This window comes from Cyclopterus lumpus, chromosome 7, assembly GCF_009769545.1.
Source record: "Cyclopterus lumpus isolate fCycLum1 chromosome 7, fCycLum1.pri, whole genome shotgun sequence".
Lineage (NCBI taxonomy): Eukaryota > Metazoa > Chordata > Actinopteri > Perciformes > Cyclopteridae > Cyclopterus > Cyclopterus lumpus.
The window spans coordinates 14,089,268-14,109,895 of record NC_046972.1 but is presented as its reverse complement, the minus strand read 5'-3'; the positions used below and the strand labels follow the sequence as shown (position 1 = coordinate 14,109,895).

The following is a 20,628-nucleotide window of genomic DNA, read 5'->3' as shown; positions in this document are numbered from 1 at the left end:
GTCCCTGCAGCTTTTTTCCATCGTTCCTTTTCACTAAGGTTGACTGAACCAGTGACAAAATGAAAAACATGGCACTTCTCTTCCTACCTAACTATCCAACATAAACACTGATATGGTAATTATGTTGTATTGTTTCATTGATTTAAATACATTTGAACCAGAACTATTCCCTGTATGATTTAGATTATTTGTGGATAGATTTGCAACTTGTCCCTCTCCTGAGTAGTAGAATATGATATAGAGCATAATAAAGACACAGCAACTCCACCCTTAGAACACAGCAAGTATGTATTTTATTAATTGTGATAAATACAGTAAAACCTGACCACAAATTCATAAATCATACGTCCTTTGAAAAGTATGCTCATTTAATTACAAGTTGTAACGTTTCCTGCCTATTTGGTGCCACCTCAGATCCACAGTAATGTCCTAATCGGTGTTTGGTTTGACAACATTCAAAAGCAACAATGTTCCTTTTGAAGAGACGTTGGAAGAAGTTGAATGAAGAACGTCTTTGTTTTTTGTTTTTAAAGGACTTTCCCACCTGGATTTCGGTTAAATTGAAATGATTCATTCTCTTCCAAGTTTCTGTGAATATGTCTGTTGGGTGGAGGTCTGGGCGTTAACCTGCGGAGCATCATGACAGTCTTGGTCATGTCAGAGCCTGTCTCTGAGTGGCACGATGTCTCTTCCTGTATTTGCTTCAGGCTTTCTGCACTCATGTAATTTGACTCAGTGGAGTTGTGAGTGCCAGTAAAATCATGCACCCACAAACACAAAAAAGCAAAGAATCATTGATTGAGAAGATTGTTTTCATTTACACTCTTAAACACAGATGATCTAATTTAATGTTTGGTGAGAAAAGGAGTGAGATGGAGCTGGAAACCTGTATATAATTGGTAGGTGATATTAGTGGGGAAACAGGGACCAGGGTGTGGCAGGAAAGCCAGGACTTGGTCTGAGGCGGTGGCTGCAGGATGGGGCTGATGCTTACACTGCTTGATCTGCACATCCGCACTTATTTCCTCAGCCCTCTTTTGGTTCTTTTAGATCTGTTGAAAACAAGAAAGGGACACATGAGGTAAAAGACAACATATCTGTCCACAAAAAAACATTGAAAATGCACTTTACTGATCCTCTACCATCCATTCTAAAGATAACAAGGCAATCAGCACACTAAGAGACATACAGGTGCTCTTTCATTGTGTGACGGGTGTTGGCGCTGACCTGCCGGCCACACCCATCCATACAGCCAGCTCTCACAGTTTGAGTGAGTATCAAAGCCTCAGGGGGCCTGTGAAGCAAAATTAGAGCTTGGATGTGACATGCTGGGGAAGGCGTGGGGTTAGAAAAGAAAGAAGTTGTGAAGTTCCAGTTGTGTTGTTGAACATAGTCTGTGGGCAGACGCCCATGAGCTTGAAGCATCTCTGTGCCATCAGAGAGAGACAATATAAGATATAAAGTTCATTCTTACGTTTTCTGATGGTCACTGACACGGTTCCTCAGCACATTAATCTGGAACAAAGAAAACATACAAATGTTACTTGAATGAGGTCTACAATATCTTGTGCCTTATTTCAACAATATATGTTGTGTACTGTTGCAAACACCTCATATTTCTGACTGGTGATCTGGTATTGCAGGTCAAACTTTTCTCCCTCCAGCTCCTGCATCCACTCCCACAACTCTTTAGCTTTCTCCCTGTGAGACACAGATACATATGGGACATGGTGGTTGTGATTGTTTTTGTTATGTTCAAGGATTATTTTCACTGTCTTGTGTATCAGAAATATTGTAAATGTTCATCTTTCTTCTCTAAAATGACACAATGTGTCTCCACCTACTTGAGTTTGTCCTGGCTCAAGTTCTCGATGTCCAGAGATTTGCGTCTTTCACTCAAGATTTTCTTTTTCTTCTCTCTCTCAGTTTGCCTCTTTCCGCTCCGTTTTTCTGTCTGTGGGAAAGTGAAAGGGAACATAGCTCTGGTCTTCATCCTTCACATTTGAACTGTTTTAACCTCCCACTATGAACCCGCCACCCACTCACCAACTTCTGCATGTAACCTCCAAAGTGGAGGCTGGTCAGGGTTTTCTTTTTCTTAGCATCCTCATCTGCTCTCCTCTTGGCCTCCTCCTCCTCCTTGCGAGCTTTCTCATCCTAAAATAACATAAAACCAGAGAGCGAGAGAGGACCAGGAGTGACATGTTAGAAGGTGGATCATTCAATAGATGCAGGAAGTATGCATTTCATTGGAGCAGCTTAAACATGACTTTACCTCAAGACGCTTCTGTCGCTCTTTATCTCTCTCACTTCGGATTCTTTGCTGTTCTGATCGCTCAGAACGACGCTTGTCCTGCTCAACAAATCATCATCTTAGCAGATCTTAAATCAGACATTTATTGTTGTGAATTATCACATTTGAGTTACTGTAGTCTGAAGCTCTCACAATTCTGTCCTTGAGATGAATGATATCATCTTCTTCCTTCTTCCTGCTCTCAAAGTGAACCACGATCAAAGTCTGAAGCTCCATCAGGTCTTTCTCCATCCTTTTACGATGTATATCCTACAGAAACAACAGGGGTACAGTGTGTTTGTACTTTATGGTATTGGTCTATGAGTCACTGGCTTAACATTATTAGGCAGAAACCTAAGCATGGTATGTACTGTGAGTCTGTCACTCACATCAAAATCCACCTTCTCTCCATCTGGGATCTTAGGAGGGATGAGGTTGGGCATGATAAATGGCCTGGAATAATAAAGTAAAAAACACATGACATGAACAATTTAGGATTAAAAACAGAATCCTGATTGTTTACTTTGCAGTACCTTAGTCATGTGTCTGTGTGTTTAATCCATACAAAAGCCAATGTGTGAAAACAATTCTTTTTTTTTTTACACAGGCAGTATCTTTGTACAGTTTAAACAAACTGTTGATTAGTGATATTTAGAGACCTGTGAAGGACTTTGTTACCTTTTGGATCAGCTTTGGACAGAGCTAGGCTAGTTTCCCCCTGTTTCCAGTCTTTGTGCTAAGCTAAGCTAACCAGCTCCTGGCAGTATGATAGATGAACATACAGATGAGAGTGTCATGGATCTTCTCATCTAACTCTCTGCAAGAAAGCCAATATGTGTATTGCCTCTTTTCCCAAAGTGTCAAACTTGGCGAACGTGTATATCAGTTACTCACTTGAATTTTGGTTTGGCCTCCTCCTCTGTTTAGAAAGAAAATTGGAGATTATATTTGAAAGACAATGAGCTAATCCAGACCACACACATTCTCCAAGAGCGGACCAAAACATTGCCCAATCTGAGAAATGCCAACAAGTTATAACAATGGAGACTGTGTATGTGCTTGGAACAGCAGGGCGGGATATTTAGTTCAGCAGAGTTCATTTGAGGCAAACTGGTGTGATTATTCTTGGAGTACATCCAAGAAATGCATATTACGGTAGAAAGGTGTGCCAACATTAATTGTGAAGCAATTTTGATAAACAGTATTACCTTCTCCCTCCTCCACTTCCTCTTCTCCATCTGCAACCAAAATAAGGTACTTGAGAGGGTTGTGTGAGTTTGTGCATGTTGAATGAGTAGAGGACAGTAAATAGTTGTATTTTAGCAGTGCTGACAGACACAGTTATGTGTCTGAGTACAGAACAAGGCCCTTATAGAGCGCAGAGAAAGTCCGGTAGTATTTGCTTTTTTGTGTTGGTGGGTGTGTCGGAAGTAAAATGTCACCGATCACAATTAGCATTCTGTCAGCGAGGTTGTCTTCTAGATAATAGACGACTCACCAAAGAAGGTATGGCATCTGTGAATCTGAATCACGGCAACATTTTTTTTTACAAAACGCTGGAAAGACCTTAAAGTTGAAGAGGCTGAAATTGATAACTTTTTCATGTTTTGCAGAAACCAAGATTCTGAACAAATTGAAATTTTGAGCCGATGGTGGCTCTAAATAAGAAGTCAGAATATCACCAAAGTCACACTGGTATACATTGTCTGAGAACCGGGAATTCTCTGCTGGTCCTACTGGCAGATGTTCAAATATTTTACTGGATGAGTGAAAACTTTGACCTGCTCGTGGGAAAGTCAAGAGATCGCCAAAGTCAGTCGGATTCACCACCTGGACACCATTACTGACTGCAAAGAATTACATGACAATCCAACCAATGATTGTTGAGATATTTCATCCTGGACTAAGAGGTGGACTGAAAAATGCCAGCCCTAGCATGGTGAATACAAAACTAGTTGAATAGTCCCTCTCTCCTGCCCAGTGTGCAACACATTAGGTGGCAGCTTACAGGTGCCTCACAGGGCGTTTGCTGACTAACGTTCCTGTCATTTCGTATGTCTGGCAACAAGAAAGAGAAACGCCTCATCATTGCTGAACTAGGTTAAACAGAAAATACTAAATTCTGATGACTTAGCAAAGGCCTTAGGGATGGGAGGCGGTTTGCCTTTTCCCAGTGGCTATGTGTGCTGTGACTAAGAGTGAGAAAGACAGAGAGAGGAGGACAACAAGAATATATGACCTTGTCAAGTTGCTGCAAACAAGTGAAGTGAGATAGCAGATCATTTCCCTGTCTGTCTATAACTGATTACAAATAGAATATATATTTATCATAATTGCTTTGTTGTAAAAACACACCGAAACACTGGATGTTCTCTTCCTTGGTAACCACTGATACAGTCAACACAGCGATGACATGTCTGCACTCAAGACAACAATGTTTTCCCCCTGAACCCCTCACCTTGTTCTTCGTTGGGCTCCTCCTCTGCATCAGGTTCATCCATGTCCTGCACCGCCTCTGGCAGAGGAGACAGTTGACAGTTGAAATAGTTGCAGTCAGAAGTTGTGTATTGCCTCATTAAAGCCATCACTCTGCCTTATCAGTGACCTGTCATTTATCTGATTATCTGTCATAATTAAATGAGACGGCTGCTTTAAAAAAAAAATTTAATCACTCCTGCTAATTCCTGGAACTTGTTTGAATTCTTTGGAGATGTGTTCACTTTCTGTTGGTTTGGTTGTTGGATTGACCATGTGTTCCAGAGTAGGTCGCCTAGCAAGATATCAAGGGATCCTTTCAGAATGAGCTCCCCACCTCTGGTATTTAAAGCAGACAGCTCTCAAGTGTGTGTGTGTGTGTGTGTGTGTGTGTGTGTGTGTGTGTGTGTGTGTGTGTGTGTGTGTGTGTGTGTGTGCACCATGCATGTGTGTATTTTCAGTTTCTTCTACACTCTGACAGGAGAGCTTTAAAATTATGTGATAAGGCAAAAGGAGATGGCCTTTGTGGACAAATGCGGAAACATTGGATCAGAGACAGTGAAGAATAAATCATGGCAATTATATTTTCAGGTTATGTATTATTTATAATAACCCAGAATAGTCACCTAAAGCATTTTTATTAATATTTAAAATTCAGTTTTGTGGCATAATGTTTAAGCTAAGATACTGTGCATGTGCATAGGGAGCTCCGTCAAATTACATGTGATATGTTTTCTGATGGAGAGGTTGAATTGTTAAAAAAAAACAACAACTGGTACTTGCACCATGTCCTCAAAAACCGCGGACATTTACCGACTTTACGGTATATCTTAAAAAAAGATGCTTTCAGCTCAAAGCACATGCAATACCTTCTTCCGGCTCCTCCACCTCCTCCTCCACCTCCTCCTCTACTCCCTGATCTCCTGCAAAAGCACACAGCTGTTTAGTAAAGCCAGTCAGATAATACCAGTACATACATTAGAGATGATTATTCAATTGATTGATAAGTCGATTGACAGAATTATTAATTGGCAACTATTTTAATAATAACACTTGTTGCTGCCTTTTTTTATTCAATGTATTCCTTTTAATTTATTGTCAATCATTTTGAAGTCTGGACTATAGCTTCCACAAAACAAGCATTTTGAAGGTGTCACTTTGGGATCTCGGTACTTCAAAAACATCTATTAAATTGAGAAAATTATCAGCAGATTACTCCATGATAGAAATAATAAATTCCTTTACAAAATAGTTTTAAAAAATAGCTCCGCCTCAACCAAGTAATAATATTCTAATGATATATTAGATATTAATATATCTATTACAATGGCTATTTCTTCTGCATGAGTACTTTTACTTGTAATACTACATTTTCCTGATTATACTTACATACTTTTAGTTTTATAGTATTGCGGATCTTAATACTTTCTTCACTACTGATTACAGCGATGTTATTTTAACCACCAACTGTCAATGTTCATCACTCCCTACGTCCAGCTGAAATATGAACACAAATCATTCATCGATGACCCAGAGCTTCATTCATCAATTTTAAGTCCCTTACCTTCAGTAGTCTCCTCGTCTAAATCACACAGCCAGGAAAATACACAAGAGAGGGAATTTACAAATGTAATAATCACAATGCAATGCATATTATACACATCCAACAACTTTTTCAGTAATGCTTCATCTAATTTACATTTTGGGGATTTGTCTCCACCAAAACATCTTGCAATCTTTGGCTTAACAAGGACGTGCGTTGCTACAAACACACTTTGTGCTGCATCTAGATGAGCCTCCAGGAAAAGGTCTGACCTACAGTTGTGGAAGGACAGGCTGCACTTTTACAATAAATTTGACATTCCTATGAATGCCTTTGCATTCCTTTGAAATCCCCTGTGTGTAAGCATTAGAGGATTCAGGTTACTATATTAAGCACACTGGATTACTTAAATAAACATCTGTCAAAACCACATGTCTTTAGTTAACAAAATTCAGTGCGATAGTGATGGTGTACATGTACAGTATATGGTGAATTATGATGAGATCTCTTACCTTCCACCTCCCTATGGAAGTCAAACACATACATACATTATTATGCTGGTAGAAAAAACACAAAGAAATAGCAATCTGTTATCACATAACAACATACTGTCAATACAATACGATACAAGACACTACATGTCTGTCAATGTGCAGTGCAGTCATGTCACAGATTCTGTTTACGGTCACACAAGAAACTCGTACAGTATATTCCAGAAGAAGCATTGAAACATGTAACCTACTCCTCGTACTCCTCCACCACCTCCTCGTTGTCAGACATGGCAAGGAGCGTTCAGGCGAGCAGCGGAGAATCTGAGCGTCAAACACAAGTCCATACATTCACCTCGAAATCTGGTTCCCCTTCTTATTCTTTACAGCTTCATTGCAACATTTTACAGCACGAAATACGGCACTGTGGTTGCACACACAGGGAACATTATAATTAGTGAAACATACCTGAGTTAGAGTGATTAGGAAAGAGAGCTGATGGAGAGACTTCTTTTACTAAAAGGAAAGTGAGGTGGGTCTCAGAGGGTAAAGGGACAGACTGCATAGTGGGGAAGCAGCTTGAGGACCCTTTGTTGTGTTATTAATAACTTTTTAGATAGCGTGTACTCTCCATTATCACCATTCCCAAAAAAGGCCGCTGTGTGCACGAGTGTGGTTCACAGTGCCAGATAAAGCCACAGTTGCTTCAGTTCCACATACACATTGTCTCACCCTTGTATCGCAACCCGTCGCTGACATAACACAGGCATCCAACTCTTATCTACACACTCCCTCTGCCGCGTCAGTGATGTGAAGGAGTATGTGTGGTGTTAGGCCGGGAAAGTGTGTGTAAATGAGCAATCAAAAGAAGTTTATGACAGACATTTGTGGTAATAAAACCTTTTATTTCTTAGACATGCAGACCACAATGACACCAAACAAAAACAATATTTTGTCAGATTAAACAAAAACATAAAATTACAACTCCAGAATTCTTCCTACTAAAAATAGCCTCAAGACCTTCACCTGCTTAAAGTGCTTAAAAATTACACAACGTTAAAGCAAATAGAAAAAGAGCTTTAAAACAAATATATCAACGTCCTTCTTCTTTCATGTCTACTTTTCACATTAAACACATTAAATCGTTTTGATGTTTTAAATAAGACATATTTGTACTTTAAGAAGCTATGCAGTAGTGTATGATTGAAGCATCCTAACTTTAAAAGCAGAAATCTCCATTTCAGTCCATTCAAAACTCACTTTTTTTTCTATTGGCGTATCAGTGTGTGCGCCAGTGTGATTTGGCAGTGAAGGATGAAAAAAAGCATGAAAAAACAAAAAAAGCATAAAAAAACAATCAGTCAGTCATTGCATCCATTAATCTTCCAGTTCTCTTTGTGTCCTCTCACCGTCAACTAAATCCTACAAACAAGGGTGCAGAAAAGGAAGAAAAACATTTTTATTTCATATTTAAATATTAAGTCATGTTAATGTGCAGTGTGGGACAGTGATCTAATCTTACCTGTTGAGTATTATAAATGCACATCTTTCACTTGTAGATTTTTCCAGGGCTGTTGTTTGGGGCACTGCCCTCCTCTGGGCTCTCAAACAGGCTCCTCTTACCGGTGATGTCCACATGTCTCAAGTCCTACAAATAGACTTAGAGACTTATTTCTACAAGACAATCAACCCTCAATACAACAGAGAGAAAAGAGAAACATAAATGCTGTCTGTATGTCACGTTTTTAAACGGCCAGTTAAACTAAAATAAAGTCTGTATTCATCACAAGTCAAACACTCTGACTATAGGAGAACATAATGAAAACAATAAATGCAAATACTGATGTTTGCAATGAATTTAATCATAAATAATCATAGTTGCTGTAACTAGAGGAGAACACATATTTCTTAAACAATAAGGAATTGGTTTTGGTCAGGGCTTAGTAAACATAAGTAAGCAGGAAGAAAGCAATATAGCCTGCTCAATCGCAGACAGTATAGTTGAGAGAGTACCACTGCCCCCTAGCTGCCAGATGCTCCACTTGGAGACCTCCTTACATGACGCAGTTTTACAGACATGCAATAATGCAAATAGCCTTACAGTTGGATTGTGTGCAGACCCAGGGTGGTTGGGCTTGTTGATCCAGCGGTTGATCCGGTCTGACACTCCTGATGTGAAGCTCCTAAATTCCTGTGAATTTCCGACAGAGATGTGAAATAATTATAACCCATACAAAGCTAATGATATCAACGCTTGCATTGATGCCACGTGCAGATTTGATGAGTGTAATTGTACGTTTCTGGAAACTCCCGGGCTGGTGGGGCTCGCTGCCTGCTGCTCCTTCTCAAAGAGGCCTCTCTTCCTAGACACCTCGTCCAGCAGGAACAGAGTCCTTTGGGTCACGTCTGGAGAACGCATTATTTCTGACTTCTACGCACATATGAAGCCGAGAAGAGTTGAGGAAAAAAACACATCTGTGTTGATATAAAATAAGAAGTGGATAACTTGAGTGGACTTCTGTTTTGTTCTGGAGAGCCTGACCTGTGCAGCCTGAGCCAGTCTCTCCATCTTCTCCTGGATGGACCTGGATGAAATCCTCTGCCTAGAGCTGGACAAAGCAGAAGGCACAGATCCCTGGTTTTATCTGTGCACACTTACTTTGACTAGAATAACAATAATCAAAACTTTAGGAAGAGGTACAAAACAATAATTTGGCTGAACAAACTCACTTTCTCTGGAAAGATGATGCTTTGTCTTCATCTTGGTCCTGAACAATTAACATTACAGACACTGTAAATCATCTATGTACTTTAAAACAAATATCATACAGTTTAGTTTCAATGATGACTGTCCAAGGTGCAGAGTGATGACTGTACATCTTACTCAGAAATTAGAAACTATAAAGCCAATAATCTTACGGTGTTAGATTCAAACTTCTTGGAGGCCATCCTCACACTCGCACTACAACAGAATAAAGCAGTCATAAATCAAAATGAGATAGATGGAAATAAAGAGCATCAAAATATAAAGACAATAATGCTTTCTTACCTCCTCTGCAGTGGTGCGCTCTCCTCTTCTTTCTTCCTCATCATCTGTGTAAAACCAAGCGTATGTGAATGTTACCAGACAGTCGTCTGACCAACACTGTCCTCCCATCTCTTGTGATGAGTTAACAAAGCAACTAGTCAGCAGTAAAAGCTGGTAAATGTTGCTGATAGTCTAACAGCTGACGCACGATTAAATGGGGTTTTAACAGTCAAATAGGCAAAAGTTAATGTTATTTAGAAAGGAGAATATGTGCATGCTTGCATGTATGTGTGTATGTGTGTGCGTGTGCGTATGTGTGCGTGTGTGCGTGTGTGCGTGCGTGTGTGTTTGTGTGTGTGTGTGTGTGTGTGTGTGTGTGTGTGTGTGTGTGTGTGTGTGTGTGTGTGTGTGTAGGTTAGATGTGTTTACCCTGAAAGATATAGTCCTGGAGCTCTGTCTGACAAACGCCGGTTTGGCCGTCTGTTCAAAGTCGCCGTTGGAGGAAGAGCCATTCATCCTGGTCTGAGTTAAAGTAAAATATAATTTACTGCTACTTAGGATCATATTTAACTATTCATCTTGAGATGAGGATAAGCTCCAGTGAGCATCTCCTCTATTCTTCAAAACGGTTTACTTTGTGCAAGATAAAACTATGGAGCCAATGATACAGTAGTAGGTGTGATGTTTACTCTTCCAACACCAGAGGGCGCTGTTGCTTTATTGAACTGATGAGCAGCGGCGCCAGCACTTTGCAGCCAAACTCCACAAGACAAGCAAAGTATGAAGCACAGATATATTATTTTCAAATACCTCCTGGTTGGGTCCATTCTGAACAGGGCTTTGAGGCCCACGGGGAGGAAGGGTCTGGCACGGCGACGGACAGTGTTCTCGAGGTGAGGAGGCGGCCGTGGGGGAGCGAGGGCTCATGGGACTTGTACACCCGCTGGCGGAAGGGCTTTTGTCGAATGAGATGGAGACAGAACTGCAACATCAAAACGAAAGGTCAGTTGAAGATGTGCATGAGAAAGCAACAACTGATCCAAATCACAGTGAAGCTGCAGAGTATTCCAGTCTTCACTGCAACTTTTTCAGCAGTCACCTTTTGAAATATTGTTTTTCCACAATCTGTGTTCACTCATAATGCTCATAATACTTCAAACTAATACAATGATGCCTCAATGTCTTGTTATCCAAACTTCATAGAGAATATTCTCTCCAGCTAGCTGGCCAGCAGATCTTGGCGAGACAAAAAGGTGTGTGTGTGCGTGTGTGTGTGTATAAAGACACACACATATGTTGCTTTTGGTTGCTATTTTACAACACTCCTACACTTTCACTTTTCCTTGCTGCACTTTGATTTCACTGTGAATCGATAACCTTTATAATATTAGAAAGACATGTTTGATCTTTATTTGATTCTTACCGATGACTCATATAGAAAAGAAGAATAGAATTGTGCTCTTTAACCTGACAAACTTGCGAGCTGTGTTGGACGATGGCTTGGGATCCGGCTCTTTGCTCGTCGACTCTCCATTTTCGTGCTAACAAAGAAAGAAACAGGAGAGACGATCAACGTGAGCGCTCAGCATAAAAGCCTTTGAACAGAGCCACCTGAGGCACGCCTAACATTACATAACACTGTACAGTTATGGCCTAATTTGCAGATAGACTGAATAAGAGCCGCCTGTGAGTGTAATAAAAGATGAAGTTCATATCATGACATTAAGCACGCTTTATCAAAGCGTTATAGATGATTTGCATGGTTATTTGATTCCCGGGAAGAGTGCACGTCCAGTTCAATAATCAGACCATACAGTATTTTCCTTAATTACCTCAAGTTCTATGATTCATTTTTGTATTTTGATGCCTTTATACTGAAATAAAATATACCAACGTTGTTAATAACAAGCAAATATGTAGGGAGTGTATGTGTGTGAGCATCCTGCACTCTCTTTACCTGTTTTTATGCACCTAAATATTGTTAGTAATGCACACTGAGTCTTTCCATCTTAACAACATCAGTATACCCTTAGCGGAAGAAAAGTTGTTGTTGTTGTACAATCTAGAAAATGATTAACTTGACTCTCCCTCTGAGTGGGGTAGCTGTTAAATGTGATTACCACACTGCAGGGTGGCACTATTGGGAACACTGGGTTGTGACTGAGAGAAGCTTTAATAGTTTCGCTGTGAGTGTTTGTCTACCTGTCTGTGAAATAATGTGTCTGTCAGTGCATTCAATGTTAGTGATGGTAAAGTGGGTCAGTCCACCACTTTAGTCCAGGGTGAATTATCTCAACAATTATTGATGGATTGCTATAACATTTTGCTCGACCATTCGTTGTCCCAAGAGGATAAATCCCATTAAACGTTGGTGATTCTGTGACTTTTCCTTTAGCATCACCAGCAGACCAAAATGTTCACTTATCCCCAGAAATATACTGCCTAGATAAGCACAACATTTAGTTCCCAGATGAGGTATCTAAATCATTTTGGTGATCCATTATGTCAAAATCTCTTTAAAGTGTTGGTTCATGTCCAAATATCTGCAAAACTCCTATCCGCCTCAGCTGTACTTGTTTTATAATAATTAGCTAATGCTAGCATGCTAACCAACGGTAAGGTGCTGAATATGGCAATCATTACACCGGCTTAACACCAGTATGTTCACATTGTCACTGTGAGCATGTTAGCATTTAGCTTTAGACTGAGTTGAGTTGTAATATAATGGCCATGATAACAAGATATTTATTTTACTCTGGTGAAAGGCACCAAGTGACTCCAGTCTTACTTGTCTGCTTGTGATGTAAGTGCTGGTATTGCTGCCACTGCTGTTGGTGGGGCTGCAGGAGGCTGTTCTGAGGGGTGGTTGTGGTCTGGATATGGCTTTCACAGAGGGCAACACACTGCCCTCATCCATGTCCCCAAGTAGCTCTACCCTGGCTCCTCCTGTGCAGGCCTCCTCTTCATCCTCCTCTTCTTCCTTCTGTCGTCTCAGCGTCTCCACGTGCCTCATCCTGCGCTTTTCATCTCGGGCACGCAGCATCTCCACAAAGTCCAGCTGTATCTGCTCCACACTGAAAAGAAACAGTACGTGAATGACCGATGGATATGATGCATCGCCTGTAATGAGGGAAAGGACCTGTCAGTCTTGTGTGTGATCGGGTTTCTCTAATGAAAGGCTCTACAGTTCTCTCTCTTTGAAGACTGCTTCTGCTCCAGGATCTCAGCTGGTGGTGTTTTTGATAGCTTTTCATGGTATCAGGATTCATATGTTTGAAAAGTATACAGATGACACATTCCCATGGGGCAAACATGTAAGAATCCTCTCTCCCTGCCTCTGAAATCCATCTGATGACAAGGCATACCATCAAAGTGGATACATGCGAGCACCTCTATGGTCCTCTAACAAGCGAGAGCGATGGGGAGAATGAGACAGGAAGACAGAAGGAGAGAGAGATAGTAGCAATGTGTAAACAGGCAGAGAGAAGAGCAGAGCACACACCTGAAGCAGCAGAATCCTGTTCAGACAGTCTATAAATCAAGCTTTGACAAGTTGATGAATGAATAAAGCTCTTTACTAAATCGGGAGAATAACCTGATGGGGCCCTGGGACATCCCACTGGTGGAGTCTGTCCCAAAGGGGCTGTCGCTGGTTGGCGTGTCGCTGGTTGGCGTGTCTCCGGTCGTTTGGTTGCAGTCAGCATCGGGTTCGGCGATGCTGCCGGAGCTCTTCACCCTCCTCCTCTTCTCTCTTTCCACCTCCTCCTCATCCTCCATTGTCCACTGGCGTGCAAGGCTGAGGACAGAGTCGTAACGCACACAGGAGATGCGAATAATAATCAGAGAACGTGGATGTAAAAAACGACAATGAAATGGAGGCAGAGATACACAAAATGGTGTCAGAAACTCAACCTTAAGGTTTATCATGAAATCTACAGAAATGACTCCAACTAGCTGCTTGTTTTGGTTGTTGGAAGAGAGAGATTGCCGTTATAACGGTTATGCAGAACCTGCTTGACTTGTTCATCAACTGTTTATGGGTCGAGTTACAGTTGGGTGCTTGTCTGAACAACTTTAAATAAACCAAACAGTCAGTCTTGTAAGTAGTATGCAGGGATGTATAGAAAACACTTTAACATGTATTAGTCTCGTGGTGCAGCCAGTCTCAGTGGGCTGTCTCTGGAGGAACGCTTTAAATCAAGAGTAAAACCAGTTATCTCTCAACTTGAACCTGAATAAAAGAAAACTGTGACTTTATAGCATAGTCTTCAAACATCACAGCAAAGCTAGAAGTATCTATCATAATGTAAATGACACCAAATGAGAAAATAGCTCTGTGTCATTATGCTACTGTGGACTTATAATGCGGCTGACTACAGATATTATGTCTGTAAATAAATATGAATAACTTGCTGTAGCTACATTAATGCTAGTTCAATGACTAAAGTTAAAACTCCATAACATCTACTGTCTAAACTCAGCAGCTGCTCTGAGACAAAAATGATCCAGATGTGCTCTTACCTGGACAAAGCCGACCAGTTCTTCCGACTGATAGACATATTACACGCAAAAATATAAAAGTTTCCAGGAGCACTCACAGACAGAACAGAGTCGAGTGACTTTGTGGCTGCAGTCCAATTACAGTCAGTGCAGCACAAAGCAGTCCACCTTTACCCCGTTGCAGCTCACCGAGGCGTCACGTGACCACAAAGGTAAGCCACCCACTGAGAGACAGGGAGAGAGAGAAAGAGAAAGAGAGAGAGAGAAAGAAAGAGAGGTGGGCAGAGAGAGAGAGAGGGGGGGATTTAATGTTAGCAGAAAAAGCTTGTATAGCACTTTCTATAGCACTTTTTGCAAAGTAATTAACCACAAAATATCAAACATACAGGATATTATCAACAAGTTAGACTTTATATAAAAAAATAAAGATGCAAAATTAGTGAAGATATATATATATTTTTTAAAGGAATGGCAATTGATTTGAACGGTCCAATAGTCCATCCATCCATCCATTTTCAATACCGCTTATCCTCATTAGGGTCGCGGGGGCGCTGGAGCCTATCCCAGCTGACATAGGGCGAAGGCAGGGGACACCCTGGACAGGCCGCCAGTCCATCGAGGGCACATGTAGGGACATACAACCATTCACTCTCACATTCACACGGTCCAATAGTCAAATAATGTAACTATGTTGTGTGTCAAACTGGGTTTTGATGCTTTGTTACACTGGGCAGTGCGTCTCTTTACAGTATGATTCAGACTGTTTACTCTGCTGTGAGAGGCCACACCTGTCCTCTCCTCTGGGCCCAGTGTGTCGGACTCTGACCCAGGCTCGAGCTCAGTCCAACGCACACACCCTCACCTGGCTTTATTACTAAACCTGTACCTGTTTCTTTTATTCTGTGCAGAGTGCAGTCTACGAGGCCACCATAAACAGGATGAGCTGCTATCACAATTACAGATGAAGCTCCTTGATGCGTATCCAGATCCTTTCCTTTGTGTGAATGGGCTCCAGCGTGAGCCTGCTTCACTCGTACAGCATTTGGAGACGTCTGGCTTAAGGCTTGTCACGTCACCCCCTGGCCAAAGAAGCAAAGCATGCATTAGTGCTGTCATTGTAAACACTGAAGACTGACTTTTTTGTGTCTGTGTCTTTGTGTTGCGGTGAACATATGGGGGGAAAAGTTTAGTGACACATGCCGACTGCAGTTTCTTTGCATCCAGCAGGATTAAATCAATAATGATTAAAGCACCATTACAGAAGCACTTGTGTTCACCATCTTAGTTTCACACGTTAGCGTGCTGGCATCTTCTAATTAGAACCCAAAACAAATATTTGGTCATAAACCAAAGTATTGACCTGTTGACGGTGCTATAGGTGAAAAGTCATGGAATTACTAAAGTGATTACAATTAATTCTCTATGGAATATTGATATGTATGATATATATTGATGTATCTTTAACATGTGAAGCTTTTACTACTGCAAAAAGAAGACAGTGGTACAGACTTTGAATACCTTCTTTACATTTATTTAAAGAAAGCCATTGTTCATTTAGTACATATTTTCAAAAAGAAAAGCATCAAGAAATGAAGATACATTTGGTGTGTTTTTTAAACTTTGCTGTACAAATGTAAGCCTAAATCTCTGGGGTTCAGTTATGAGAACAATACAAATAATAGAAAATGGCACACGTATAAAGTCATGTTTAACACCATAACAACAAACTGCTAACAGATCAGTTCTTAAGGAAAGTGGAGAAGACCATTCAGGAGTGTGGTTGACATGGCAGGAGCATGCAGTAGATGCCACCAGCCCTTCAGCTTCTGTGTTTTCACTGGGCGGGACCCTTAGCAGCATCAAACATCTTCTTCCTTCCCTCCATCCCTGACATGGCCTCCACATTCTTCCTCCAATCACTGTCCTCGACTGGCCTCTTCTGCAGACGGATACAGTGGACAATTAGATGGTATAGAAGGATGACAGCAGTTATTTTCCTGTTTTCTCTTTAACGAGACTGTGGAGTGGAGGAAGTATTATCATCATTGTTGTCTCTAAGCCTTTGAGGCCCATGTTGTCATCTGGGAATCCCGTTTGCGAGTACCTTATAAGCGGGCTAGTTCACAGCACCTAATACACTCTGAAACGCACACATCCATGCAAGCAGACACGCACAGATACACACATGAATTGGTTAATCTGAACATGTACAACTGCACACACATACACACACATACACATACACACACTTGCACACACACACACACAATGACCATGGAGCAGAACCGCTCACAAAAGCTAGTCTTCTCTATACAATGGGATCATTGTTTTATGTACCGTCCCTCCTCTCACACACACACACACACACACACACACACACACACAAACACACACATACACACGCACGCACATGCACGGAGTCGTGCCCTGCACTGACCTACCGCTCAGTATCTCAAACACACCCTTCCACACATGCAACACACACTTTTCAGGTGTCTTATGGCACTGGAAGCGCTGACGTCATGTGTATATCTGAAACTTCACAGTAGCTCCCTTGCTTGCTCGCCCTAAGGAAGGTACACATCTCACTTGCACTGGTTTGCTTGTGCTTTGTATGTGCATGCCTGAGAGTATTTTGTCTTTTATTTCCCTCTGCACACACCTTCTCAGTGTCCTCTTTCTTGACAGACTTGAGGTTGGCCCGGAGGTCCATGGATACTTTGTGCTTGGAGCCCAGCAGCGAGCGGAGGATGGCGTCAGCAGACACACGAACACGGCGAAGACTAGGTCTCTTGAATTTCCCCCTTAGGTCTAACACTTTAATGTTTAGGTCTTTAATCTGGATCAAGGAAGGATAATTGAATTGGCAATTACCATCAGTACTTGAGGATGTTCTCATGGGGACAGTTATGACCCTGCATCAGTTGATATGATCGTTACATTTCCCACATGAAAATGGGCTGAGGACATGTGTATACCTCACGTGTGTTGAGCATGACTTTAGCTTCAATGTCGTACCGCTCCTCATCCACCACATCTATCTTGACATGGAGCTCTGTGCAGAGGTCCTTTCCGTATACACACATAAAACACAAAAGTTACAAAATTGTAATTTATAAAAGTGATCTCTTCTCTTTATTTGATTTCCAAAGCAACCTCAAATGTGTGCACGCACACTTTCAGTTACAGTGCATCATCCTTTATATCCTCTTTATAAAGGAGCCTTGAATTCCTTTACTTTAAGAGAATTTGCTGAAGTAGAAAACCATGTTTGGAGGAGTATTGCTTTTGTTAGTTACCTGTAGCTGTGCAAGGCTCAGGCCGCTGGTTCTGAGCGGAGGAGCTCTCTCTGACAGGTAGTTCTGTTTCTCCTCCTCTTTCACTACAGCCTCCTGCTCCAATTCTTCTTTGGCTTTTGCCACCATCATACTCTGAACAAATATGTACATATTACATTGCTCTGGTAAAGCACATGAGCACATTACGTGTATGGAGGTCTTGCAGTACAGACTCTAGCTGTTCAGAAGAAGTATCAGAAGAGCGTTTGAGAACGTGACCTCTGCTGCCCTCCTGTGGTCAAACATGTGTATTACATTATAGTTTGGGAGACACATTTGGTCCATGATCTCTCTTACCTTGAGCATCAGCTTCCTTGAAGCTGAGATCTTTGGCTTCCTCTGGATGGAGTGCATAATTCATGACGACACATACAGACGAATATGTGTGTATGTATATTATATACATATATATATATATATATATAATGTAATTTATGTAATTTATAGTACGTAAATATAAATGTAATGTATAATTTTACTTTTTAATTAAAATTAATTATACATTTGAGCATTTAGAAATACTTTAGTAGTGATAACAATGGTCTTACCTCTTGCCTATAAAAAAGAAAGAGAAAAGATTTAATGGAAAGGAAAAACCTTTTGATCTGTGTTTATGTGTGTGAATGAGTAAATTATAGACCGTATAAAATAAGACTACAAAGCCTGATCACTCACACATGTTCAGGCATCCTGTTGATGAGATCTAACTGGAGGAGAGATGGAAGAGATTAGAAACACACACACAAACACACACTCACACACTCACACACACTCTCTCACACTGAACAGTTGTCATTGTTTGTTCATGCAGCCTTGTGAGGGCCAGATCATCTTCCCATGCTTCTCTATGAGCGTCTGTTTCAATGAGTAGACTGTAAGCAGGCCAATCAGACACAATTCTACTGACTTCTACTCTCCTGCTTCTAAATGCTCTCTTACTTATTATAGGTACTTCTATCTTGTCATACTTCATAGAAGTAGGGCGTATACCTTTCATGTCTCATGAAAACAAATTCCTCCATGTTGTAAAAAAATCACAGTTTCACATGACTGAATTTCTTGTGAAAGTGATAAAGCCGACGACCGATAAGATTTAAAGGGTCAGTTCACCCAAATCACACATTGGACTAAGCCATTGATTCCCAACCAGGAGTACTTGTTCCCCAGGGGGTTACTTCTGGAGATGCTTTGGGGTACGTGGAAAGATTAGGGTAACTCAACTAATATATTATTATTAAGGGTAATGAGATCACTGCTGCTGATGCTTGTATCCGCCCTAGTAAAATGGAGGTGAACAACATTTTCTTTGTGTTGCGTCAGAAATGTACATTAGAGAAACACAAAAGGAATCAGGAATCGGGGTTCCAGTTTTTCAAACTTATTCTCAGACTTCACTGTGGACAGTTTTGCTTGGAAAATATTGTCTATAGCTAATGTTAAATATCATGAAAGATGTGACAAGAAGGCATACGGTGAGACTGACTTTTAGGTGTTCTTGTCAGCTCATTCCTATAGTGTTGTTTTCATATTATCTTACCACTCCGGTCCGGGGACTCATGGCCTTATGGCCTTTAGCAAATCAACAAGTGACTTACGGCCTTCCCTGTCTCACTGTTTCTCTTTTAATGTCCCTCTTCCATTTTACTTGTTGATTCCAGTTAAGAATGATGGCACCTAAGACCTCCTCTCATGATGGGGCTCCAAGCAGCTACAACGGATTAGGAAAATTCCAGACTGATAGCCATCCCTCATCCATCTCTCCCATCTCTCATCCCCATCTTTCTCATCGGGATTATCTCGGGGAGAGGAATTTAGAGTGGCCTGTCTCCCCAAATAGACCAGGGGACATTGGATAGACAGCTGTGCTGGGCCATTGTGTGCTAGGGTGCCCAGTCTGGATCATGGATTTACTGCCAGTAACTCATGGATGCTTATGATGCTCATGAGGCTCTGTGGTGCCGCCAACTTGGCATGGAAAAAAACAGCCCAAGGTGCTTTGGAAAGTTCACGTCAGCCTTGGATTTGAACAGAGATACAGGTTTAAACCAACCAGCTTGTATTATTTCCATTAATCATCCTGTTCTGGCTGATGCACTTATGGTTTAGGTCCAGCCACAGCCCCAGACCAAGACCCCTGCCATTAACAAATTAACATCTAAACACTTGATATAAGATCTCTGCTAATAATCATGTTTACTGAATTGGCATCAAGTACTGTGCACTGATCATCCGGTTAGACTATATGTCCATTGCAAAAACCAATAGATCCAGAATTGTTTGAAAAACCTGGAAAAAGGCTACACATGTGCAACACATACATGGTTTTACCAGACAAATTGACATCACTTCAAACTGCCATCTTTCCAGTTTGTGGACCATATATGCACGGAAGGAAGAAATACCACTAAACCTAAAAAGCTTAACAGACAACACCATGAAGGGACCTTACCTGTGTCAGAAGCAGCAGTGAGAAAGATGTGACAACAGAAGAGGCAGGATGATCAGAGATGAGGCCAACGAACTGATGTTTCTCTATTTAACTGCACCCCACCCACACCCACACCCCCTCCCCACCCTATTGTTGCTCTTGCTCTTTCTCTTTTGTTAGTAGAGGCTATAATTAGTCAACCCCATCTCTCTTACTGCCTAATCTTGCCCTGTCCATTTGTCTCTCGCAGATTCATTAAAGGGGCCAGCAGTCAGAGCTTAGAGATTTGGCCTTTGCATGAAAGGCCTTTGCCTTTGCGTGGATGAAGGCAACTCAGATGATGAACTATAAGTCAAATTCACACTTTTAAGTATATCAGTAAGAAGTGCTTCAAGAGAGAGAGAGAGGAACACTACCTGTGCCATGTAATAATAGGAGTCGTCGATGTTATTATGTTATACAGTACCTTTAGCCTCACTAGTGACTCTATGGATGGCAACTTCCTGTTAGGTCACCACTCTGATCCAGACCGAAA

The 20,628-nt window shown here is 41.2% G+C and overlaps 3 protein-coding genes across 4 annotated transcripts; all 3 read right to left on the bottom strand.

The window, feature by feature from the left end:
* Positions 1-351: 351 nt before the first annotated feature.
* tnnt2a (troponin T type 2a (cardiac)) lies at positions 352-7,351 on the bottom strand. Its single transcript, XM_034537117.1, has 15 exons — positions 7,268-7,351; positions 7,054-7,123; positions 6,824-6,834; positions 5,657-5,676; positions 4,752-4,806; positions 3,502-3,531; positions 3,188-3,212; positions 2,683-2,746; positions 2,447-2,563; positions 2,276-2,353; positions 2,047-2,157; positions 1,845-1,954; positions 1,611-1,701; positions 1,475-1,515; positions 352-1,052 (listed from the first exon to the last, which is right to left on the bottom strand). Exons 2-15 carry the CDS (start codon positions 7,089-7,091, stop codon positions 1,019-1,021), a joined length of 825 nt encoding a protein of 274 aa, XP_034393008.1. The 5' UTR covers positions 7,092-7,123; positions 7,268-7,351; the 3' UTR covers positions 352-1,018.
* A 335-nt stretch (positions 7,352-7,686) lies between these two features.
* On the bottom strand, positions 7,687-14,510 carry lad1 (ladinin). Of its 2 annotated transcripts, none has more exons than XM_034537092.1 (14): positions 14,349-14,510; positions 13,423-13,623; positions 12,616-12,901; positions 11,295-11,368; positions 10,638-10,809; positions 10,257-10,349; positions 9,849-9,892; positions 9,719-9,761; positions 9,530-9,567; positions 9,342-9,408; positions 9,096-9,230; positions 8,901-8,990; positions 8,322-8,447; positions 7,687-8,221 (listed from the first exon to the last, which is right to left on the bottom strand). In XM_034537092.1, exons 1-13 carry the CDS (start codon positions 14,384-14,386, stop codon positions 8,349-8,351), a joined length of 1,380 nt encoding a protein of 459 aa, XP_034392983.1. In that variant the 5' UTR covers positions 14,387-14,510; the 3' UTR covers positions 7,687-8,221; positions 8,322-8,348. The 2 variants fall into 2 exon arrangements, with proteins under 2 accessions (XP_034392983.1, XP_034392984.1); XM_034537093.1 differs by lacking the exon at positions 14,349-14,510 and adding an exon at positions 13,740-13,772 and having other exon boundaries at positions 7,722-8,221.
* A 1,651-nt stretch (positions 14,511-16,161) lies between these two features.
* tnni1a (troponin I type 1a (skeletal, slow)) lies at positions 16,162-20,156 on the bottom strand. Its single transcript, XM_034537132.1, has 8 exons — positions 20,115-20,156; positions 18,341-18,372; positions 18,214-18,220; positions 17,963-18,004; positions 17,627-17,758; positions 17,306-17,395; positions 16,990-17,166; positions 16,162-16,266 (listed from the first exon to the last, which is right to left on the bottom strand). Exons 2-8 carry the CDS (start codon positions 18,352-18,354, stop codon positions 16,162-16,164), a joined length of 567 nt encoding a protein of 188 aa, XP_034393023.1. The 5' UTR covers positions 18,355-18,372; positions 20,115-20,156.
* Positions 20,157-20,628: the final 472 nt, after the last annotated feature.